The sequence below is a fragment of the Pongo abelii genome, chromosome 1 (assembly GCF_028885655.2).
Source record: "Pongo abelii isolate AG06213 chromosome 1, NHGRI_mPonAbe1-v2.0_pri, whole genome shotgun sequence".
Taxonomy (NCBI): Eukaryota; Metazoa; Chordata; class Mammalia; order Primates; family Hominidae; genus Pongo; species Pongo abelii.
Window position 1 is genome coordinate 121435123 of NC_071985.2, and position 20833 is coordinate 121455955.

Below are 20833 nucleotides of genomic sequence, written 5' to 3' on the forward strand. Positions count from 1 at the left end.
TGTCTATTTTGGCTTTTGTTGGCATTCCTTTGGTGTTTTAGTCATGAAGTCCTTGCCCATGCCTATGTCCTGAATGGTATTGCCTAGGTTTTCTTCTAGGGTTTTATGGTTTTAGGTCTAATATTTACGTCTTTAATCTGTCTTGCACAAATTTTTGTATAAGGTGTAAGGAAGGGATCCAGTTTCAGCTTCCTACGTATGGCTAGCCAGTTTTCCCAGCACCATTTATTAAATAGAGAATCCTTTCCCCATTTCTTGTTTTTGTCAGGTTTGTCACAGATCAGATGGTTGTAGATGTGTGGTGTTATTTCTGAGGCCTATTCTGTTCCATTGGTCTATATATCTGTTTTGGTAACAGTACAATGCTGTTTTGGTTACTGTAGCCTTGTAGTATAGTTTGAAGTCAGGTAGCGTGATGCCTCCAGCTTTGTTCTTTTGGCTTAGGATTGTCTTGGCAATGCGGGCCCTTTTTTGGTTCCATATGAACTTTAAAGTAGTTTTTTCCAATTCTGTAAAGAATGTCATTGGTAGCTTGATGGGGATGGCATTGAATGTATAAATTACCTTGGGCAGTATGGCCATTTTCACGATGTTGATGCTTCCTGTCCATGAGCATGGAATGTTCTTCCATTTGTTTGTGTCCTCTTTTATTTTGTTGAGCAGTGGTTTGTAGTTCTCCTTGAAGAAGTCCTTCACATCTCTTGGAAGTTGAATTCCTAGGTATTTTATTCTCTTTGTAGCGATTGTAAATGGGAGTTCACTCATGATTTGGCTCTCTGTTTGTCTGTTATTGGTGTATAGGAATGCTTGTGATTTTTGCACATTGATTTTGTATCCTGAGACTTTGCTGAAGTTGCTTATCAGCTTAAGGAGATTTTGGGGTGAGATGATGGGGTTTTCTAAATATACAATCATGTCATTTGCAAACAGGGACAATTTGACTTTCTAATTGAATACCCTTTATTTCTTTCTCTTGCCTGATTGCCCTGGCCAGAACTTCCAGCACTATGTTGAATAGGAGTAGTGAGAGAGGGCATCCCTGTCTTATGCCAGTTTTCAAAGAGAATGCTTCCAGTTTTTGCCCATTCAGTGTGATATTGGCTGTGGGTTTGTCATAAATAGCTCTTATTATTTTGAGACACATTCCATCAATACCTAGTTTGTTGAGAGTTTTTAGCACGAAGGGCTGTTGGATTTTGTTGAAGGCCTTTTCTGCATCTATTGAAATAATCATGTGGTTTTTGTCGTTGGTTCTGTTTATGTGATGGATTACGTTTATTGATTTGCATATGTTGAACCAGCCTTGCATCCGAGGGATGAAGCCAACTTGATCGTGGTGGATAAGCTTTTTGATATGCTGCGAGATTTGGTTTGCCAGTATTTTATTGAGGATTTTTGCATCAATGTTCATCAGGGATATTGGTCTAAAATTCTCTTTTTTTGTTGTGTCTCTGCCAGGCTTTGGTATCAGGATGATGCTGGCCTCATAAAATGAGTTAGGGAGGACTCCCTCTTTTTCTATTGATTGGAATAGTTTCAGAAGGAATGGTACCAGCTCCTCTTTGCACCTCTGGTAGAATTTGGCCATGAATCCATCTGGTCTTGGCCTTTTTTTGGTTGGTAGGCTCTTAATTATTGCCTCAATTTCAGAGCCTGTTATTGGTCTATTCAGAGATTCCACTTCTTCCTGGTTTAGTCTTGGGAGGGTGTATGTGTCCAGGAATTTATCCATTTCTTCTAGATTTTCTAGTTTATTTGCATAGAGGTGTTTATAATATTCTCTGATGGTAGTTTGTATTTCTACAGGATCAGTGGTGATATCCCCTTTATCATTTTTTATTGCATCTACTTGATTCTTCTTTCTTTTCTTCTTTGTAAGTCTTGCTAGCGGTCTATCAATTTTGTTGATCTCTTCAAAAAACCAGCTCCTGGATTCATTGATTTTTTGAAGGGTTTTTTGTGTCTCTGTCTCTTTCAGTTCTGCTCTGATCTTAGTTATTTCTCACCTTCTGCTAGCTTTTGAATGTGTTTGCTCTTGCTTCTCTAGTTCTTTTAATTGTGATGTTAGGGTGTCAATTTTAGATCTTTCCTGCTTTCTCTTGTGGGCATTTAGTGCTATAAATTTCCCTCTACACACTGCTTTAACTGTTTCCCAGAGATTCTGGTACGTTGTGTCTTTGTTCTTACTGGTTTCAAAGAACATTTTTATTTCTGCCTTCATCTCGTTATTTACCCAGTGGTCATTCAGGAGCAGGTTGTTCAGTTTCCATGTAGTTGTGCAGTTTTGAGTGAGTTTCTTAATCCTGAGTTCTAATTTGATTGCACTGTGGTCTGAGAGACAGTTTGTTGTGATTTCTGTTCTTTTACATTTGCTGAGGACTGCTTTACTTCCAACTATGTGGTCAATTTTGGAATAAGTGCGATGTGGTGCTGAGAAGAAATGTATATTCTGTTGATTTGGGGTGGAGAGTTCTGTAGATGTCTATTAGGTCCGCTTAGCTCAGAGCTGAGTTCAAGTCCTGGATATCCTTGTTAACCTTCTGTCTCGTTGATCTGTCTAATATTGGCAGTGGGGTGTTAAAGTCTCCCATTATTATTGTGTGGGAGTCTAAGTCTCTTTGTAGGTCTCTAAGGACTTGCTTTTTGAATCTGGGTGCTCCTGTATTGGGTGCATATATGTTTAGGATAGTTAGCTCTTCCTGTTGAATTGATCCCTTTACCATTATGTAATGGCCTTCTTTGTCTCTTTTGATCTTTGCTGGTTTAAAGTCTGTTTCATCAGAGACTAGGATTACAACCCCTGCTGTTTTTTTTGCTTTTCATTTGCTTGGTAGATCTTCCTCCATCTCTTTATTTTGAACCTATGTGCGTCTTTGCACATAAGATGGGTCTCCTGAATACAGCACACTGATGGACCTTGACTCTTTATCCAGTTTGCCAGTCTGTGTCTTTTAATTGAGGCATTTATCCCATTTACATTTAAGGTTAATATTGTTGTGTGTGAATTTGATCCTATCATTATGATGTTGGCTGGTTATTTTGCCCGTTAATTTGTGCAGTTTCTTCATAGCATCAATGGTCTTTACAATTTGGCATGTTTTTGTAGTGGTTGGTACCAGTTGTTCCTTTTTATGTTTAGTGCTTCCTTCAGGACCTCTTGTAAGGCAGGCCTGGTGGTGACAAAATCTGTCAGCATTTGCTTGTCTGTAAAGGATTTTATTCCTCCTTCACTTATGAAGCTTAGTTTGACTGGATATGACATTCTGGGTTGAAAATTCTTTTATTTAAGAATGTTGATTATTGGCCCTCACTCTCTTCTGGCTTGTAGAGTTTCTGCCGAGAGATTAGTCCAATGGGTTTTCCTTTGTGGGTAACCCGACCTTTCTCTCTGGCTGCCCTTTACATTTTTTCCTTCATTTCAACCTTGGTGAATCTGACTATTATGCATCTAGGTGTTGCTCTTCTCTAGGAGTATCTTTGTGGTGTTCTCTGTATTTCCTGAATTTGAGTGTTGGCCTGCCTTGCTAGGTTGGAGAAGTTCTCCTGGATAATATCCTGCAGAGTGTTTTCCAACACAGTTCCATTCTCCCTGTCACTTTCAGGTACACCAATCAAATGTAGATTTGGTCTTTTCACATAGTCCTGTATTTCTTGGAGGCTTTGTTTGTTTCGTTTTACTCTTTTTTCTGTAAACTTCTCTTCTAGGTTTACTTCATTAATGTGATCTTCAATCACTGATACCCTTTCTTCCACTTGATCAAATCGACTATTGAAGCTTGTGCATGCATCACGAAGTTCTTGTGCCATGGTTTTCAGCTCTGTCAGTTCATTTAAGGTCTTCTCTACACTGTTTATTCTAGTTAGCCATTCGTCTAATCTTTTTTCTAAGTTTTTAGCTTCCTTGTGATGGGTTCAAACATGCTCCTTTAGCTTGGATAAGTTTCTTATTATAGACCTTCTGAAGCCAACTCATCAAAGACATTCTCCGTCCAGCTTTGTTCTGTTGCTGGCAAGGAGCTGTGATCCTTTGGAGGATAAGAGGTGCTCTGGATTTTAGAATTTTCAGTTTTCTGCTCTGTTTTATCCCCATCTTTGTGGTTTTATCTACCTTTGGTCTTTGATGTTGGTGACCTACAGATGGGGTTTTGGTGTGGATGCCCTTTTTGTTGATGTGGAAGGTATTCCTTTTGTTTGTTAGTTTTCCTTCTAACAGTCAGATCCCTCAGCTGCAGGTCTGTTGGAGTTTGCTGGAGGTCCACTCCAGACGCTGTTTGCCTGGGTATCACCAGTGGAGGCTGCGGAACAGCAAATATTATAGAACAGCAAATATTGCTTCCTGATCCTTCCTCTGGAAGCTTCATCCCAGAGGGGCACCCACCTATATGAGGTGTCAGTTGGCCCCTAGTGGGATGTGTCTCTGAGTTAGGCTACACAGGGGTCAGGGACCCACTTGAGGAGGCAGTGTGTTCATTCTCAGTGCTCAAACACTGTGCTGGGAGAACCACTGCTCTCTTCAGAGCTGTCAGACAGGAACGTTTAAGTCTGCGGAAGTTTCTGCTGCCTTTTGTTCAGCTATGCCCTGCCCCCAGAGGTGGAGTCTATAAAGGCAGCCAGCCTTGCTGAGCTGCAATGGGCTCCATCATGTTCGAGCTTCCCAGCTGCTTTGTATACCTACTGAAGCCTCAGCAATGGTGGATGCCCCTCCTCCTGCCAGGCTGCTGCCTCACAGGTCAATCTCAGACTGCTGCGCTAGCAGTGAGCAAGGCTCTGTGGGCATGGGACCCACTGAGCCAGGAGCGGGATATAATCTCCTGGTCTGCCGTTTGCTAATACCTTTGGAAAAGCACAGTATTTGGGTGGGAGTGCCCCGATTTTCCAGGTACAGTCTGCCATGGCTTCCCTTGGCTAGGAAAGGGAAATCCCCCAATGCCTTGCACTTCCCAGGTGAGGCGATGCCCCGCCCTGCTTTGGCCCGCCCTCCGTGGGCTGCACCCACTGTCCAACCAGTCCCAATGAGATGAACCAGGTACCTCAGCTGAAAATGCAGAAATCACCTGTCTTCTGCGTTGATCACACTGGGAGCTGCAGACCGGAGCTGTTCCTCTTTGGCCATCTTGCCTAATTCTCAGTGGTCGGATTATGAGGCTTTTATGAACAATTGTATGCCAATAAATTAGATAATCCAAATGAAATGAACAAATTTCTAGAAACAAGAAACCTAACAAAGCTAAATCATGAAAAGATAGAAAATTAGAATAGACCTATAACTACTAAGGAGATTTAATTAGTAACCAAAAATCTTACACTGGGCATGATGGCTCATGCCTGTAATCCCAGCACTTTGGGAGGCCCAGGTAGGAGAACCACTTGAGCCTGGGAAGCTGAGGCTGCAGTGAGCTGTGATTGTGCCACTGCATTGCAGCCTGGGTGACAGAGTGAGATCCTGTCTCAGAAAAATAATAAAATGCAATAAGCTTCCAACAAAAAAAAAGCTGTAGACCAGATGACTTGAGAGGTGAATCTATCAAACATTAGTGACAAACTAACACCAATCCTTTTCAAACTTTTCCAAAAAAATGAAGAGGAGAAAATACTTTCCAATTCATTCTATGTGTCCAGCATTACCATAATATCAAAGCCAGATAAATATACAGGAAAACTACAGACCAAAATCCCTTATAAACATTGATGCAAAAATCCTCAACAAAATACTATTAAACTGAATTTAACAGGATGTTAAGGGATTATACACTGTGTTCAAGAGGGATTTATTCATGGAATGCAAGAAATGGTTCAACATATGAAAATCAATGACTGTAATACACCACATTAAAAGAATGAAGAAAAAATGTCATAATCATCTCAATTGATGCAGAAAAAGTATTTGCCAAAAGTTAATACCCTCTCATAATAAAAACAAACTAGAAATAGAAGCAAACTACCTCAACATAATAAAAGCTATGTTTGAAAAATCCATAGCAAATATCATACTCAATGGTGAAAGACTGAAAGCTTTTCTTCTAAGATCAGCAACAAGATAAGAATGCTGCTTTTGCCACTTCTATTCAACATAGTCTTAACCAGAACATTTGGGCAAAAATAAGACATAAAAGGCATCCAATTTGGGAAGGAAGTAGTAAAATTGTCCCTGCAGATGTGGTCTTATATAGGAAAAACCCTAAAGATTCCACACAAAAAATTTTGTCAGAGCTAAAAAATGAATTCAGCAAAATAACAGGTTACAAAGTCAACACAAAAATCAGTTGCATTTTTATAAACTAACAATGAAAATCAAAAAATAAAAATTATAAAAATAATTTCATTTACAATAGCATCAAAAAGAGTAAAATACTTAGAAATTAACTTAATGAAGTGAAAGACTTGTACAATGAAAACTATAGAACGCTGTTCAAATAAATTAAAGAAGATATGAATAAATGGAAACATGCCCCATGTTCATGAATTGGAAGACTCAATATTGTTAAAATGTCTATACTACCTAAATGATGTACAGATTCAATGCAATCCCTATCGAAATCCCAATGATGGTTTCTTTGTTGTCATTGTTTTTTGAGACAGGGTCTCACTCTGTCACCCAGGCTCGAATGCAGTGGCATGATCATAGCTCACTGCAGCCTTGACTTCCTGGGCTCGAGCAATCCTCCCACTTCAGCCTCCTGATTAGCTGGGACCACAGTCATGTGCCACCATGCCTGGCTAATTTTTTTGTATTTTTTATAGGGACAGGGTTTTGCCATGTTGCCCAAGCTGGTCTTGAACTCCTGAGCTCAAGCAATCTGCCCACCTTGGCCTCTCAAAGCACTGGAGTTACAAGCATGAGCCACCACATCGGGCCCCATTGATGTTTTTGGGCCATTTTCTAACATCATAGGCAAAATTAACTCAAAACAGATCAATGGCCTAAATGTAAGACCTAAAAGTATAAAATTCTTAGAAGAAAACATAGGGCAAACATTTCATGACATTGGACTTTCAAAGATTTGTTGGATATGACACCTAAATCACAGACAACAAAAGAATACAATGCACAAATTGGACTTCATGAACATTTTAAATGTTTGTATATCAAAAGACAATGCAAACGGAGTAAAAGTGCAACTCACGGAATGGTAGAAAATATTTGCAAAGAGTTTATCTGATAAGAGATATTCAGAATATAGAGAGAACTTCTAAAATTCAATGACACACACACACAACCAAACAACTTGATTCAAAAATGGACAAAGGACTTGAATATATATTTCTTCAAAGAAGATATTGAAATGGCCAATAAACACATAAAAAGATGCTTAATGTCATTAATCATTAAGGAAATGCCTATCAAATCTACAATGAGATATCACCTCATATCCACTAGGATGGCTACTATCAAAAAACAGAAAATAATAAGTGTTAACAAGGATGTGGAAAAATTGGAGCAGTTGTGCCCTGTTGGTGGGAATGTAAAATGGTACAGCTGCTATGGAAAACAGTATGGAAGTTCCTAAAAAAAATACATAGAATTACCATATGATCCAGCAATTCTGCTTCTAGGTATATCCAAAATAACTGAAAGCTTGGTGTCAAAGAAATATTTGTACACCCATGTTCACAGTAACATTACTCACCATAGCTAAAACATGCAAGCAACTCAAGTGTCCTTCAATGAATGAATGGATAACAAAACTGTTATATATACATACAATAAAGTATTATTCAGCCTTTAAAAGGAAATTCTGACTTGCTACAACATGGATGAACCTTGACACATTATGCTCAATGAAAAAAGCCAGACCTAAAATACAGATACTATATGATTTTTCTGTTTATGTGAATACTTAGAATAGTCAAAATCATGGAGACAGAAAGTCGAATAGTGGTTTCCTGGAGCTGGGGGAGGGGGAAATGGGGACTTACTGGTTAATGAGTATAGAGCTGGAGTTTTACATGATGAAAAGAATTATGGAGATGGAAAGGAGAGATGGCTGAAGAACATTATGAATGTATTTAGTACCACCGAACTGTACACTTAAAATATTTAAGTTGGTAATTTGTTTTGGTCTACTTTACCACAAGAAAAACATTTTTAAAACATTGAAAAAAAGACAACGGAGACTGGCCCATGCAGTCAATCTAAGTGAGAATGCCAGTTTATTCATATACGAAGAGGGTAAGACTGTTAGAATAACTAATGTCAGTCAATGGCAGAGAGCATTCTCCCACACCTGTCCAGCACAAAGGTTGCCATATGACAGAACAGAATATCAGCATGGTCTCTTGAATCGCTGACTTATATTCCAATTTTGGTTCTCCTCCTTTCTAGATATGTGACATTAGACAAGTTATTTCACCTGTGAACCTCAATTTCCTCATTTATTATGTATGGATAATAATAGTTGTTGTCTTATAGGGTTGTTGTGAGAATTAAATGAAATAACCTACCTAGCACTGGGCCTAGCACACATTAGTTATTTAATAAATTTTAGTTAATGTCATTTTTCCCAATCTGAGGACCTCAAGTCCTTGGATAGCTGAGGAGTAATTGTAGGGGAAAGGGGAGTTTGCACACAAAACATTGTGTATGAATTAAATACCTTACCTGTTTCAAATATAAATTTATTACAATTATTGTTATTTTTAAGATTTAATTTAATTCTATTTTATTTTAAGTTCCGTGATACATGTGCAGGATGTGCAGGTTTGTTACATAGGTAAACGTGTGCCATGGTGGCTTGCTGCACCTATCAACCCATCACCTAGGTATGAAGCCCCACATGCTTTAGCTCTTTATCCTGATGCTTTCCCTACCCCCACTCCCCTGACAGGCCCCAGTGTGTGTTGCTCCCTTCCCTGTGTCTATGTATTCTCATTATTACAATTATTTTTAAAATATAGATGTTTAAATAAAATACTAATTGATTTGGAAATTCCAGTTTCATTTTGCTATATATTTTCTTTTTTTCCCCCTTTTTAAAAAAAGTTTTACTTTAAGTTCCAGGATACAAGTGCAAAATGTGTAGGTTTGTTACATAGGTATACGTGTGCCATGATGGTTTGCTGCACCTATCAACGTGTCATCTAGGTTTTAAGCCCCACATGCATTAGGTATTTGCCCTAATGCTCTCCCTCCCCTTGCCCCCAACCTCCCAGCTGGCCCCAGTGTTTCTTGTTCCCCTCCCTGTGTCCATGTGTTATCATTGTTCCAACTCCCTCTATGAGTGAGAGCATGCGGTGTTTAGTTTTCTGTTTCTGTGTTAGTTTGCTGAGGATGATAGTTTCCAGCTTCATCCATGTCCCTGCAAAGGACATGATCTCATTCCTGTTTATGGCTGCATAGTATTCCGTGATGTATATGTACCACATTTTCTTTATCCAGTCTATCATTGATGGGCATTTAGGTTGGTTCCATGTCTTTGCTATTGTAAATAGTGCTGCAATAACCATACGTGTGCATGTGTCTTTATAGTAGAATGATTTATATCCCTTTGGGTATAAAATGATCTGTGTGAGAGATGTGTGAGGGGAGAAGAAAAGACACACACACAATACCTTTAAGGGTAAACAACCTTTATCCCACATAAATGGAATGCAGACATAATAAGCAAATGATATAATAAGCAACTTGATATAATAAGCAAATTGATACTAGAATCAAATTGCAATGGGAAAGGGAGAAGGGAAAAGATATATATATATATATATATACATTTACACTCACCAGACTATGGAGGATTCACCACCAGACTGGAAAGCAACATCCTGGGCTCCAGAGTCGGCCACCTGTTCGTGCACAGATGAGGAGAGGTTTCATGAAGCTTTGGCACCGTCTGGGACTCTAGCTGTTTTTGTAATGAGTTGTTTGGCATGAGGCCCAGTAACGAGGGCCCTTCACAACTAGGTTCAAGGAACGCAAAAAGGTCAACTTGTTTTTTGAGATTGTCTATTGTTTTTCAATTACTAACATATAGGAATAGATTGAAATAGAGATTTTTCCAAAACAGTGCTGGATGAACACCTCAAGGGGCTCACACAACCTGTTCCGGGACTTGGTGACCATTGTTTGTGTCCATGTTCAGTTGAGTTCAAATTTAATATTTAACTATTCCTCCACATTTGGCCTCAATTTTATACTCAATTGCAGGAAAATACCCTTACAGATACATGGGGAAGGGATATTTGATATAGTTTACAGATGCAGGTTAAGTACAGCAGAATTAAAAGCACAATTAATAAAAACCACACCCAACATGGCTTTGTGAGTAATATTGTGAGAACTGTTAGGGCTATACACAAAACATTCAGTATGCTGTAAGGTGCAAACCCCTCCTTGGGCTGAGGTAAGCATATCTAATGCCATTTAATTTTGCAACACAGCAGTACGCAGCTGAGCAAATTCATCTGATAACAACTTAAGTCCAGTGTCCGACTCTGGAGTCTAGGCTGTTGCTTCCCGGTCTGGTGGGGAATCCTCCTTTCAAAAAGCAAAAGTTAGCTTCCTATTGGGCTTTGCTGGAAACAGAGCACCTCTGCTTCAACCGTGATGTCTTTATGAGGCCTGAAATTCCTATTATGACTTGGGTCATGAGTTCCCCCAAAACTCACTGGATATTTTTTTCCATAGACAAAGATAGGGACCATCATCAATTTGATCATGTTTAACCCTTTATATAGAAGCCATAATCACATAGACTTTCTAAGATGGAGCTATAGTGGGAGTCTACCCAGAAGTTCTGTTAGTTCAATCAGCCTATTTCAGATTATCTTCTTCACTTGTTATGAGGGAACTTACCTCATAAGTCACATACTTTGTCTCTCCTTCCCTTTGCACCCATTTAACTGGAGCCCATAACACCCTAACAACATGACAACCTGTGCCATCTTGAACTGATCCTATCAGTCATAGGAAGAGGGTCAGAGGACGGAATTTGTTTGATCCTGCTTGGATAAGACCATATATAAATCATTTCACATTCACCAAAGTTTTCAAATTGTAATTTCATTCGAGATGCTGAGTCAAGCTCCCCTCGGTCTGCCTCCTTAGAGCTAATTCTTCCAAGGCCAATAATAACAATCAGGGAATGCTAGGCTCGATGATCTTAACTACTCAGTATCACTTTTACCACTCTGTATCTTCAGGAATTTAGTAGACTAGTCCCCATGACTGCCATACCAATCTCTGAAAGTGATGGGATCATCTGAGAAACGCTTTTTAAATCCCAAGTCCCTTGGTTCACTTCTAGACGGCCATGGTAGGTGCCCCTAGTCTGACATCCAGCTCTCTACACCAATTGTCAAGTGATCCAGGGTGAGTAGCCGAGCAGCATGCACACTGGGCTTTCTGGAATAGTACTTTCTGGGTAAAAAGTCAGAGACAGAAGCAACGGCAGAAGAGTGATCCTCTGGTGTTTATTTTATTCTCCGGCAGCATACAACAATCTAACATAGCACATATCTAGCTCTGAGAAAGAGGCTCTGGGCCTTGGATGTTGGGACTTTTAAGCTTCTTAACAAAACTCTTCTTTAGTGAGATTAGGATATGGGATCTAATAGCAGTATGATATAGCAGAACCTTGGCTTTCAGTCTTATCTACTACCTTAGCATTCATCTATTGGTAGAACGCTTGGCTTTCTTCTGGTGTAATCCAACCCCGTGATTACGCACAACTGCTTGGTGTAAACTTGGCTGAAGTTCTCATTCACCATGGTCAGCTCTCTGCCAGGATGGATTGCATTAGGACCTAGGCTATAGATTATAGCTGATTTCCAGAGGCAACAGGCCAACTTTCTTTTCCAGGAGGCCGCCTGCAGGTCTGTTAACTCAGGCAAGTTAACTCTTACCTCTCGACTGTTTTATAGGAGAAATTGACAAAAACCATCATAAACAAGGCATAACCTGGTTAAGTTATTGAACTTCAAAAATAAATCATGAATTCTTCAGGCACTCACAGGAAAAAAATCAAATAACTTTAAAAGTATGGATTAAAGAAAGGGTAGTGATTATCCACTGTCTTCAAACATCCCCACAACAATATTCAATGCCAGGACACAATGGAGCAATGCCTACTATCTTAGGCTAAGTTCACCTGGAAGTAGCTCATGTGAGAGTAATTTGGGAGTGGAATGCAAGGAATAAGTAAGAGACATGGGAGTGAAACAGGGAAGAAGGGAGGGCCAATAAAAACAAGCTTTTATCATATTAGCCACTGGTAGAAACAACTAAATGCTCCATCCCTTTGGAATAGTGTTAGAAGTCTTACAAAATGCACTTCTAGAACATTAGGGGAGGAAAGGTGGAAATATTACGTTCCCCTGATCTTTGTAAATGACAGTAACCCCGCTGCATGTCTAGATTGTATCTGCTTGAGTGCTACCTGTATCACTCAAGGCTACCTGTATCTCAGAAGCCCTAGGAAGGGTAGCAAGAAGTACACAACACAGATCTGAGGTAAGATTCCATAACGCCATGAAGACCATTAAGGCTTATTCAGAATTGGTGGCTGTAGCTTCAACTGGAATTAAAAGGTAAGGCAGAGATGATTTGAAATAATGTTAAGAAGTTTTGTCTACACCTGAAGAGTTCTGAGGAAAAGAAAGTACAAGCCTATCATATTATACTCTACCAAGTATAATATTCTTGAAGTATACTTTTCAAGAACAGAGGAGACAGGCAGATATTCTCACATATAAAAGAACTTAAGGCCTGTGGCAGCCACAGAATTACTTGAAAAAACTATTCAACTACAAAACATCCAAACCTGAAAAAGTAAATGAAAGAGCCATAGGAAAAAAACTAGCTCAATATTCAATGCCAGAATAAAAAGTAGTAACATTTACAAAATTTTGAGTAAAAGAGTGAGCCAATATCTATGTCCAAAAAGTTACCAATCGAGTATAAAGACAACAGTCAGGCATTTTCATACATGCAAGAAAATAGAAGATACTCCAAGTCCTTCTTGGCAAACAAAAACAAAACAAACAACAAGATAATTAAATAAATGAATATTGGATAAGCTGTAGTGTAAGTATAGGGGATGAATATTGCATTGATTTAAATATAGGACTTCAGTTCTGTTATAAAACAAAGTGATATTAAAAATTTGGGGCTGGATGTGGTGGCTCATGCCTGTAATCCCAGCACTTTAGGAGGCTGAGGCTGGAGAATTGCTTGAGTCCAGGAGGTCGAGGGTGCAGTGAGCCATGTTCGTGCCTTTGTACTCCAGCGTGGGGAACAGAATGAGACCTTGTCTCTGAAAATAATAATAAAAATAAGAAAGTGAGAGGTATGGAAAGAATGTTAGATTTTTATCTCCCATACCTCTAAATAAGTAAATGTGGGTTTGAAAACATAAATTCAGCTTCTGTTTTCCATAATGTTTTATTCTTAATCCCATTTTTTGCTTCCCTTTAACACATATAAGACAGGTTTTTGTATCCTTACTGTCTTCAATTCTTACCTTTCCATTCTCTCTGAAACCTACTGCACTCAGGCATTTGCCACCAAGATGTTTACCAACCCCACTTCTGTCAAGTTTGTCAATGATCTACAGGTTGTTAAACATAGTGGTCAATTCTCAGAATTCTTCTGACCTGACCTAAGTAGTATTTGACAAACTTGATCACTTTCTCCTCCTTAATATGTTTCTTTCCTTGGCTTTCAGGATACTTGACACTTGGTTTTCCTTCTACCTCACTTAGCCCTCCTTTTTTGGTCTTCATTACTTGTTCCTACTCTTCTCTCCAGCCTCCCTCTGAATGCTGAAATGCTCAGGGCTTAGTCCTTGAACGCTTTCCTTTCTCTGTCTCCCTTAGTGATCTCATCTAATCTATTGACTTTAAATACCAACTACCTCTAAAAATGTTATGTCCAACTATCTACTCCACCTCTCCACTTAGAAACCCAATAGCAATCTTAAATTCAACATGTCCAAAGTTGAACTTCTGCTCCTCCTTCATAATGTACTCTACTTTTAGCTTTCTGCATTTCAGTTGATGATAATTTCATATTTGCAATTTCTTAAGCCAAAATGTTGAAATTATCCTTGGCTCCCCTTTTTGTCTCCCACATTCTACATACAACCCATAAAGAAACCTGCTGGCTTAACAAATCTTAAGAATACAGCTGAAATTCAATCACCTCTGACCACTTCTACTGCTACTACTTTGTTCTGAGCCTGCACCTCTCCCCTGAATCACTGCAATAGCCTCCTAATTGTGCATTCTCAGCAAAAAGGGCAAATCAATCATTTTAAAATGACATTTGTTTATGGGTCATTGTTATCTGAGTCTTACATTCTTGGGCTCCCCAGCCTTCATCTGAATACATGTTTTGAGAATGAAGAGACCATGTATTTTCCTTTAATCCCCCTGCTTCCACTACCCAACATCCAGGAATAGCAGTGCATGCTGCAGGCTTGGGGGCTGGTGGAGCAACTGTATATCATTGGGAAATAGGGATCAATTACATCTAAGATCCTACAGTAAAGAAGCAGAAGTGATTGTACAGTAATACTCAACCTTTTATTGCACAACAACTTCTGAGGCTGGGTGAGGTGATATCTGAAAAACGTTATCACCAGCTGCAGCAGGAGCAGAAGGTATCGAAGACAAGGCCAGCCTGGCAGCGCTGAGTGAAAGTCTTTCCCTTCATACAATTATAGAAGGCATTCTTGTCAGTGGGGTCAGGGTACAGGCTACTGGCCCTGTTGGCACAGAATCCACTACCTCTGGGGCTGCCCCCAGAGCTCCTGCCAGAGCAGCCCCCAGAGCTACCACTGTGGCTGACACCGCGTGTGATGTTTGCCTCGGCAATGGGAGCAATGGGTTGGGCTGGAGCTTTGCAACCTGAGAAGAAAAAAGAAAACAAATCCTGAACCTCCTTGCTTTTAGCCAGTGATACCTGATGCGTGAGAGCTAGTACCCTGGATTTTGTTCTTGGCTCCTCCTTCTATGTCTCTGCATATTTCAGTCTTCTGATCTGATATACCTTCCTGCTCCACTCACCCCTTTGCTTACCAACTCCTTCCTCATCCTTCAAGTCACAGTGCATTTTTTCCTCCTTACATCTTACTGATTGAAATTTTTATTTATCATGAACGCACAAGAAGGTTATTTATTCTTTTGGGGGGCACAGTATCACATAATATCTTCTGTATTGTTGTCTACCTTTGCAATTTTTGTAAATCCAATTTCTCTCACTAGATTGTAAATTTCCATAGAGTAGATATGGATATTTATGCATTTGGATCACCTGTGGAACCTACAGAGCCCTGTATATGTAATAGATGTTCAAAAATTGCTTGTGAAATGAAGGAAGGAAGGAAGAAATGGTGAAGAGCCCTGTTTGTTCTTCCCACCATTAATCAATTGTTACCAGATAGGAATGGACAAAGTCAGACAATTACTTGTGCAACGGCCCCATGACTTCCAAAGAACCTTTGGAATTTCTCTCAAGTCTGAGGCTTAGTGTCCCTTCTCACTCCCTAACTCACCTGTACTCTGCAGGCCCAGAGCATCCTTCAGGGTGGTGATCAGAGGGAATTTTCCTTGGTTGCAGAAAGTGCCTGTGAAATCATCCAGGTCAATGGCCCAGACCATGGCACCTCCAAAGTTGTTCTTCTTTAGCCAATCGGCCTCTGGTAATTAGAAAGGAAGTCAGTTATGTACAGACACCGAGGCTGAGCTGTGGCTCCAGGGCTATAATGGGAACATGCTCACAGGCAACAACAGCCCATAGAACACAGTCTACCTTGATTTGGAAACTCTTGGTGTTATCGGATCCAAGCCACTCATTTCCTTTGTAGGCATAGGGAACATTCTCAAGAGCCTCCCATACTTCAGTAGCTCCACTCTTCAGGAAGGTACAGATCTAACAGAATATAAGGAACAGGTCAAGAGGCAGGCAGTGTCCTCGTGGTGGCAGAGGTAAAAGGACATGGGGAAGGGACAGTAGAGGAGTGTTGCATAAAAACTCCTTGAAAATGAAGGTCTATGGCTTTACTAGCAAATTTCTTAGTTATTTGGGATCCTGTTTGTTTACCCCTTTTGAGTAATTTATTTTCAATGTGGGGAGAAACTCTTATATCAAGGAATGCCCTGGCAGTCAGAAGTGTCTACAGATTGATATACTCTCACTAATGATAGCCTGCTTTCCTACACTCTCTGTGTTTGGAATCTAGCCTCAAAGGACCCTAGTGAAGGTCCAATTAAAGTGGTGCAACAGGGGGGCTTATCTTGCCTCCCTTATAGATAGCCACAAACATCCACTTTCAGCTCCAATCCAAGAACTGTTGAATATTGCTCATATTATTAGCTACATGGACCAAGAGAAAGCCACATTTCCTCTAACATTTCTGAGTGTATACCTCATCGTAGGCCCAGAACCCAGACTGCCTGGTATAGGGTCCAGCAGGGCCAGGACCAGTGGTAGGGGCATCAATTCCATGGTTGGAGGGGTTGCTCAGAAGGAAGGTGTGTCCATAGGCTGGGAATCCAACAATGAGCTTCTCAGCTGGGGCCCCATTGTCCTTCCAGTAGTTCATGACATAATCCTGCAATGGCAGTGGGTTAGCTAGAGTTCTCACCCACAGCTGATGGCCTAGTGATTAATTATTAGCGAAACTTTTTTCGGTTTGGTTGTGCCCACTGTACAAAGTACTTGCAACATATTTTAGAGCATCACTGACATATATCTGTTAAAGTGGTAGGTCTTATTTTCAACTAAATTCTTTTAATAACATGCAGGCTTTACATATACCCTTCGGATAAAAAATATATGATAGAAGAGCAGAGCTTTTAAAATGATATTCCTGGTATGATTCATTAGTTAATGGCTGAAATTCTATATGATATACATGGGCAAGGGATTACAACAGTAGAAAATGGGTAAGGCAAAAGGGAAACAGCAAAAGGGGAAAGGTGGAAAAAGCCTTTTATAATTTATTGAAATAGGAGCAGTGGCATATCATTTTCTTTTATTAAAAAACAATGCACTTGTTATTAATCTTCTTTCATATTAGGTAAAATTATCAGTATGGTGTTAATAAATAGGCAAGTTTTTTAGTAAATGAGAATAGTTAATTAATTATGGCAGCCTAATTTCCCATTTGAGAAAACCACTAAACTTATGATGCCTTTTGTGCCTGAATCTCTATGTGATTTTCATCATCATCTCTGGTCTGCATCTGCATCTGTACAGGGACTCACCACATTGAGGTAGGCGTTGCTGCCAGTGTCAGTCGGGTATTTGTAGAGGGGGCTGTTCTCTCCAGTGTAGCCCTCCCAGGAGCCATGGAGGTCGTAGGTCATGACATGGATGTAGTCCAGGTACCTGAGGTGGGGTAGAGGATTTAAAATCATTCTGATGGTTATTTCCCATACCTGTGCAGGCAAAAGGCACCACTTCCAAAGCCTCCTAAACAAGGTCCCTGAATAGCAAGACAAACCAAAGACAAGTCTAGTCTGCCCGAGTGACACCTCCAGGGGTTTGAAGATAAGGCACATCACTCACTGCGACAGTTGGGGGATCTCATAGCCAGACTGGATGTTGGAGATGCCAGCAGCTACTGTAGCAGTGACCATCAGCCTGGGCTTATTAATATGCTTGGCCTCCTGCTCAAAAGCTTCACGCATTTCCTGTACAGGAGCAGGAGAAAGTCTGTGAATAGTAACTTTAAGTTTACTTTCATGAGGTTCATGACGCTGAATTAAATTAACCTCTTCCATCCTTCCATTCATTCCTCAGCATCCTTACTGGAATAGGATTTTCAGGTCCTTCACCCCAAATAAAATTGTAGGAAACTAGGTTTAAGGTCCCAGTGATCTTTCATATGAGATGGGTGTATGCTTTCCAGTCAAAATGATCTGGAACTTAGCTCACCTGCACCAGGACAGTGAAGAGATGCTTGTCCTGAGGAGGGCTCCCACGAGAGCCAGGGTACTCCCAGTCAAAGTCCAGCCCGTCAAACTCATACTGGTGCAGGAATTTGATGACTGAGTTGATGAAAGTCTGGCAGTTCTCAGGAGTGGAAACCACGGCAGTGAAACTGAGGGAGACCAAAAGAAGGCAGGGTGAGACCTTGGTGGTCCCAACACCTTGGAGTAAAATCAACCTAGGAAGCCATCTCCAAAGAGAACTTACAGAGCAGTGCCAAAGTTCTAGCCACCAATAGCCAAGACAGTTTTCAGTTGACTATTTCTGAGGGAAAAGAAACAAAGTGTTTTATCAGAACAAATGAAAAGAAAGGGAAGCCATTTCAACATTTAGCTGCAATAGTGAGCAAGAAGCAGGAAAGTGTCATGCAGCCTCTCATCCTGGTTTATCTTTGTTCTTATCCTTATTTCCTACTTATGAATGTTGGAGTAGGTGACTATGATTGGTATGTTTCAATGTCTCCACAGTTCTTTTTTTTTTAATATACTTTAAGTTCTAGTGTACATGTGCACAACATGCAGTTTTGTTACATAGGTATACATGTGCCATGTTGGTTTGCTGCACCCCAATGTCTCCACAGTTCCAATTATTTCCCTAGGAGTGAATCTCCTGACCAAGGAGACTGGATGCTTTATCAATGCCAGCTTTGGATTGCTTCTAAGTGGAAGATTGTTCTCAACTGAGTCCACCAGTAGTTGGACTTACAAGCTTCCCTTGGCAACTGAGCTGGGCTTTAGTTGGCAGCTAGCTTCTGTGAGCCAGCCATTCCCCTTAAAATTAGAGTCATTCTTGCACTTGAAATAATAAGAAAGCTGAATTTATCTGCTTGTTGGCCTGTTTGGAATTTCAGCCTGAAGTCTGCTGTGGAAGATCTTGCTTAAACTGTCCTTAAAGGTTAAAAGATTTGAAACTCAGGTTTTCTGTCATTTACTTGTTTTTCAGGCCATTGAAAGCTTGGTAGAGAGTCACGTCATCCCATTCAATGGTGGTGATCTCATCGTTCTGCATCCCAGCAAATGCGTAGATCAAGTGGGTACAGAGGCAGGGGTTGATGTCGTCAGGCTTGAAGCGCCCCAGGCCTGGCCAGTACTGGGCCCAGTTGGTGAAGTAACATGTCAGCTGGTAGGCAGAGCCTGTTACTCAGAGGAAGAAGGTGAGAGACAAGCTCCCTAGTGAGTCACAGATTTCTTTAAAAACCACAGATTTCCAAATGATTTCCCTATCTGAAGTCTCAAAGGAAAGGGGAAAACTAGTAAGAACTTTATGTTGCAGCAAACCTATAATTATATAATTTGCAGGCAATAATGAGCAGGCAATTCAGGGCTGAAGATACCTCTTAGAGATAGCTCTGTTCCTCCAAGAGAGAATTAATAACCTTAGAAACCAGTGCCTTTAGCTGAAATAGAACTTTAAAGCTAGTAAACTATGAGTTAGATGTATTCTAGCTCCCTTATGCGGGAGCTTACGTGCCAAGCATTGCTCTGAGAAATTTACTTATATTTACTCATGAATCCTCACCAAAACCCTGTGAGAGAGGTATTATTATTTTCTCATTTTAACCCATTTGGAAACTGAGACACAGAAAGGATGATAGTATAAGCCTATTTAGCCCTTTTAGATATCTCCCTGAGTAATTCCACCCAGGGGGAAATGAGTCATCCACCAAGAGCCAAGGGCCCTGGCTACTAGCTCAGATTCTTCCATGAACTCTCTGTATTACCTAGGTCAGGTCATATGTCTTATCTCTGCCCTGGTTAACTGATCTGTGAGATGGAGTGGTAATGCCTTTCCTGTACACCTCTCAAAGAAGAGTTGTTTTAAAACTCAGTAAGATGACAGATTTAAAAATGTTTTAAGAGCAGAGGACACCATGTAGCTGCCTCACCACATTCGTTTTTATTGTTAACATGTATTCTTTAAGACTGCCATCTAGTTGGTTTCTGCTTTGGGATTTTTAGGCCAACGGTATCAATCGTTTAAACTTGGTTAGGGAATTTCGAACTCTCTAGTGAGTAGTTAATATTCTTTGTCTGATGTGGAAGGACACAGTGCCGTACTGAGTTTCCAAATTATGAAGAAGCAAAAGAGGAACAATATAGTGTTTCATCCCGAGAAATATACCTACCTATCTCAGCTGTCAGCACAAGGAGCAGACCTTAAAGCAACAGAGAGAATAATGAACTGGAGGAATGTGAGTGGAGTAGCCTTTATACATTAGTCACCCCACTTAAGCAGTAGGAAGCTTTTTCTATTTTTCATTCTTTTAAGATCCTCTGTAGATGACCAACCTACTGAGGCTGGCAAAGCCTCTGGATTTGTCCTGGAAACCCACTCCCCTCTATTTCCATTCAAAAGACCATTAAAGTGCCATGAGCCTTTGGGGCTTGGTGAAGGGAGGGGGACAGCAGGGCAGTGAGAAACCTATCACCAGGCAATTTGGGGCTGTCCCCCTGTTCAGTACATCCCCGTACTTTTGCCAAAAGCAAAAATCTCAGTTGATCTGGTTTAAATTTGAGGGTAAAAGAGTTTTAAAGGGGCAGGAAAACAAGACGGAGAGAGTCATTCAGTACAGAGATGAGACGATCTCTTACCAGTGAGGAGGGTGAGCTTGGCCATGTTGCCTCAGTGGTAGTGTCCCTCATCCAACCTGTCATTTACACACTCTTTGCCCTCTCTTGTGCCTTATCAGATTCTCCTTTATCGAGATTGCCTCTAAAGTAAGTGTTGATATTGGCAGTGCTCACAAAGCTCAAGCCCATTTAAGAACCCATTATTGACAGGGAAACAATACTATCTTGATTTCATTTCACAAGAAGAAAAGATTGGGCTCAAGCCCAGGAACCACACTAATAAGCTCCATTATGGGAGTAGCTTATATAATTCAAAATGGCTTATGTACAGTGG

At 40.3% G+C, this 20833-nt stretch overlaps 1 protein-coding gene across 1 annotated transcript; it reads right to left on the reverse strand.

Annotated features, from left to right (window-relative positions):
- Positions 1–13017: 13017 nt before the first annotated feature.
- On the reverse strand, positions 13018–20545 carry LOC100437818 (acidic mammalian chitinase-like). The gene is given in 12 exon segments (XM_009246445.3): positions 13018–13247; positions 14515–14841; positions 15489–15630; positions 15746–15865; positions 16362–16547; positions 17203–17326; positions 17507–17631; positions 17876–18041; positions 18137–18193; positions 18861–19062; positions 20055–20084; positions 20521–20545. Coding segments are annotated over 11 exon segments (1449 nt in total). The 3' UTR covers positions 13018–13247; positions 14515–14569.
- Positions 20546–20833: the final 288 nt, after the last annotated feature.